At 33.6% G+C, this 5,021-nt stretch overlaps 1 protein-coding gene across 2 annotated transcripts; it reads right to left on the bottom strand.

The window, feature by feature from the left end:
* Window positions 1–449: 449 nt before the first annotated feature.
* Window positions 450–4,377, bottom strand: LOC132628927 (transcription elongation factor 1 homolog). 2 transcript variants are annotated; one of them, XM_060344677.1, is made up of 5 exons: window positions 4,229–4,377; window positions 1,823–1,987; window positions 1,049–1,119; window positions 859–880; window positions 450–749 (listed from the first exon to the last, which is right to left on the bottom strand). In XM_060344677.1, the coding sequence occupies exons 2-5, from the start codon at window positions 1,933–1,935 to the stop codon at window positions 689–691; spliced, it is 267 nt and encodes an 88-aa protein (XP_060200660.1). In that variant the 5' UTR covers window positions 1,936–1,987; window positions 4,229–4,377; the 3' UTR covers window positions 450–688. The 2 variants fall into 2 exon arrangements, with proteins under 2 accessions (XP_060200660.1, XP_060200664.1); XM_060344681.1 differs by lacking the exon at window positions 4,229–4,377 and having other exon boundaries at window positions 1,823–2,009.
* Window positions 4,378–5,021: the final 644 nt, after the last annotated feature.

Here is a 5,021-nt window from a genome sequence, read left to right on the forward strand (position 1 = left end):
ACCTGACATACAAGAAGTGCATTATTTCACTAGAATCCTCACTTATTTTGTAATTTAAATGGCATCTTTAACTTCCAAACAATCACTACAAAGTGTATTAAAATCACAAAAGGAAAAAAAATGTTTGATTTCACTTGCTTCGTTTTTTGTTTTCTTTGCTTAGGTAAACAGAGTGAGATATTTGATCACTAATATGTAAGGTGCCTAGTTGTCTATCTCCTTATATTCTGGTTTCACTTGCGGTATTCATTCTTTCTTCCTTTGTTTTTGTTAAATAAAAGACATGACTTCTTTTTTTGACTTCAGGAATATGCACCATCAATAGTAAAAATCTGTCATTTCAGGCCATTATTGGCTATGATTTAGAGTTGATAAAGCAAAAAAAGCTCTAACCAACTCTATTTGAGTGATTGGTAGAACTTAGTCCAAGTGCATGGCTAAATCTGCAATAAGCAAAATTTGACTTTCTATCACAACAATTTCAGTTTCTTCAACTCAGAAGTCAGAAGAATGTTTTTGCAAATGTTTCATTTATATAAGGTACTGTTTCATAACATATTTTACAAATCCCAGTAGGATCAACTAACTACATTAGCCTCGAGGTAGCTTCATCGTTATGGTCGCGCTCAGATTTGAGATAAGCTTTGCTGTTGAAGTATTCCCTTTCAATGGCTGTCTAGCCTCCTTCCTAGTCTTCATAATCTTCAAGGTTATTGACACGTGCACATTCATCTATCCATTCGCTATATCTGCACCATGGATTTCAGACTAGTTATTAAAGATAATCATGGAGAAAAAGGTTTTGAAGATAGTCGACAATTTAGAGCAAAGCAGAATGATGTTTCAACACCGACTTACATGTCTATCGGCTCAGTCAAAGCTGCAAAACAAAAAAAATATGTCAGGTTAAAAATGTAAGCAAAACAGAATTGAGAGTCCATTGAACACCATGTTTACACAAGAGACCTACATTCTCATAAAATACCCTAATACAGGATACACAAACACACACACACAAAAAAAAAAAAAGGCACTATGTGGAACTTACCTGTCACAGTAGTACTAAAGCTTTCTTGGCAAATCCTGCATATGGCCTCACCGATCAAGTTCTTCATATCGCTGAAACATATAACAATATGTATATCAGAAGAACTACCAAACAAAACTGATGTAAAATGTGCAAACAGAAACAATAATATAAGCAGTAGAATAACAATTACAGCAGTAATGGCGTGGTGAAATGAAGCTTGATATGTGGCATAAAAATAAAAGCTCCAAGCAAGTTTAGCAAGTACTAGAAGTTCGCTATGTTTTCTACTGGCATATAAATCTTGAATAGGACTAAAAGACTCCTTAAGAAACTAAGACTTAAAGTAACACATTTAATGGACTATAACACCATTTTGAGCTCTTCATCATTTGTATCACCCAACTGAGCCGGGAAATCGGAAAAAGAGATCTTCTTTCTCAGGACAAATATTCTCAGCCTGTCATCAAATCTAATTTTAACCTCACTCTCCTTCCTTATCCAGATATTGAGTTTCTAATTTCAGAAATCCTAGGCTCAAGTATTTAGGCTAAACTAGATACAGGATGGTCTGAGGTACTTTCAATATATTCTATCTTAGCATCACAGTTACTGTCCATTACTTTTACCTATAAGATTAACATATCTAGTTTAAGATCACGAGATAGGAGATGGCAGCAAAGAGCTTGAACGTGAAGTAAAACAAATATAAATCTTCAAAGTATACGGTGACCAGACAGTCATTCAGTACACAAAAAGCAACATGTCTAGATTAAAATTAATAAAAACACTCACACGCGACATTCTACACTGCTTCCATGATTGCAGAAAGGACAACTGAAGACCGTGTCAAGTTTGTCCCTTTTTTTTCTTGGTGCTGGCTTTGCTTTTGCCTTCCTCTTGCCCATTTTTCAACCAAACTTCTCCCAAACAGTACTAACAGTAGTGTATATTAAGATCCTAGATCAGAAGAGACAAACGTTGACTTCAAGAGGGCGGACTGAGAAATACAAACAGATGCACAAAAATAAATTGAAAGGTTAATTACAAAGGAATACGATGTGTTTACAAGGCGAAGAGCATCAATACAATTGGTATTTTTACCACAGAGTGCAATTAACAGTGGAACGCACAAAAATATTATGTGAGCAGAGAAATAGAGGAAGTTATAGTTAAGTGAAATATGTGATGTAACAGGTTGTCAATCAGTTCAAATCAGTTTAAATTTATAATTCAGATGTGAAAATGCAGTTCGAGTTTCTAATTCAGATCCAGCGACTATCTTACTTGTATTAACTTCCAATTTTTGAATCCTAATTACTAGCATCATCTTCTATATATATATATATATGACATCCTTCTTCTCCTTACTGGTAATAACCCAATAATTCTCATATATTACTTGGCTCATAATCCTACATTTCTTCAATATGAATAAGATTTTTCTTCCTTTAACTCCACGAATATGTTGAGTTTGAGAGGTCCAACTATTGCTTGCTTGATATTCTGTTATTTCTCTGATTCCTTGTTTGTTTCCTTAGCAATTAAATGTATCATATTGATGTTGATTGATAAAATTTATCAGCCTTCCTCAAAAGAATGCCTGTGAAACTCGTTAATGAACATCATATGTAAAAAAACAGTTGCCCAAGTGCCAAGCACATGTTCAACTGAATTACCCCGATGTGGCATTTCAGTGAAGGCGCCTTCATTGAAGCCTTGTGAAGCATCCGATGTTTATTGTGTCTTAACTTCAGGTCTTAAGCACACCTCAAGTATGCTTTTGACGTGGAAACGCAATATACAATTTGTATAAGTGTATGCAACCAGGAGCTAGTCTAAGTATCACATCAAGCAAATCTCATCCCCTGACAGTTCACATTTCTTTATAAGATCGACTTCAAATCGAACCATCCCAAAAATCTATGCTACTAGATCTTTGTAACCGAGAAAAAGAAAAAAGCAATTGAAATTGAAAGGCTTATTAATTCTCAATCAAAAAACACAACAAAACGGAGTCTTCCTCTTCAATAGATTTAACTTTACCAACTCTACAGAACCATACATCAAAAACAAAGAACAAATTGAATGAAACACTTATTATTGTATTAATCCTCAATCGGAAAATTGCAGAACTAAACAGAGGCTTCCTCTTCAATATATTTGACATTCCAAACTCTAGCGAACCACTTCAATATATTTGACATTCCAAACTCTAGCGAACCATACATAAAAATCAAACAAATTGAATGAAACACTAATTAATTCTCAGTCGAAAAATTGCAGGACAAAACAGTCTTACTCTTCAATATATTTAATTTTTCCAACTCTAGACAACCATGCATCAAAAACAAGGAACAAATTGAATGAAACACTTATTAATTATCAATCGGAAAATGGCAGAACAAAACAGATTATTCCTCTTCATTACATTTAACGGCCCGTTTAGCCATGAAAATACTGAACTTTGAAAAAGAAAAAAAAAAATTGAAAAAAGTATTTTTTGTTTTCAAAGTGAAAAATGGTATTTGGAAATTCGAGTTGTGTTTGGCCATGAATACAAATTGGAGTTGTTTTCGAATTCTCGTGAGTAATTTGGAGTGAAAAAAGTGAATACAACTTTTTGGTGTTTTCCAAATTCCGACGAATTCTGGAATTTTATCGCCAAACATGATTTCCAGAATTCAACTCTGGGAAAAAGTAAAGAAGTATTCATAGCCACACCACGGCCACTTACCCTCTGTTTGGATGGTTGTTTCCTGTGGTTCATTAATGTACAGTATGGTATGGTACAGTATGGTGTTATATTGTATTGTACTGTATTAATGAACACAATGTTTTGATAGACTGTAACGTTTGTTGTGGTTTAATAATATTTGTATTGTTTGGTTTAACTGTATGCTACTGTATAATATCTTATAAGTTTCCCAACTCTATAGAACCATATATCAAAACAAGGAACAAATTGAATAAAAACAGGTACATGTAATTCAAATGATAGAAAAAAAATTCATAGAACCCTAAAAACCAAAAAAAATTAGTTCATCGCAGCACAAATTGAACAATTAGAAATCATACAAACAACCAAAGACGAAACAGAAAAAAATAAATATATCACATAGAAATTACACCTACAAAAAGAAAAGAAAAAAAAAAGAAAAAAAAAAAGAGAGAACAGAGCGATAGCACTATGAAACATACCTGCAAAACTGGTAACTGAGTGGGAAAATATTTGGGATTTGGGGTATTTATAGGCAGTAGTTTCGCCCCACAAATAGAAGACTCTAGTAGTGGGCCGTTTATTTTAGGAAAGCTTAGTATATATGGACTTGGGCTACACTAGCACTCTGATATATCCGATGTTAAAAGCAATGTGTTTGGTCTAAAATATATGTATCTGTGAGACGGTCAGATGTGCGTTTATTATCAACCGGTAGTTTAATATTTACGAAGTTACTTGCTCAAAATAATTGAATTGGGAGCGTAATTTTTAGATAATGTTGTTTTATATTCAAGCTGGTTTGACATTGAATGCTTCTGATAAATAGCTAAATCATTGCGTATGAGAACAAAGCTTTATGTGTTGGTCCGTGATATGATATATTGTATACAATAATACATGTATGTTTCAGACCAATAAATTGTGATGGACTCTTTCCTTACAATTGGTTTAGGGTCGTGAACAATAAATTTTCGTCTAATAACTTTTGATGTGCGGTATATGATTAATGAATCTACAACGATGCACACAGATGGATTCTCCAAAGAAGATCGGATATATATTAGTTTTTCTAACACAAGGGGGAGAGAATAAATAGCTAAGAAATATATTGTGAGTTATCATCAATATGATCCTCGTTCAAAAGATAATTCAAGTCAAATACTGGAAGCATTTGCTGAGCCAACTATTTCATATTTCAGCTGCAAAATGCTACTAATGTCCCTGAAGGATTGAGTCTACAGCATGCAAGGAGAATGGACCAATCAGTTCCAA

The sequence above is a fragment of the Lycium barbarum genome, chromosome 1 (assembly GCF_019175385.1).
Source record: "Lycium barbarum isolate Lr01 chromosome 1, ASM1917538v2, whole genome shotgun sequence".
In the NCBI taxonomy this organism is placed as follows: domain Eukaryota; kingdom Viridiplantae; phylum Streptophyta; class Magnoliopsida; order Solanales; family Solanaceae; genus Lycium; species Lycium barbarum.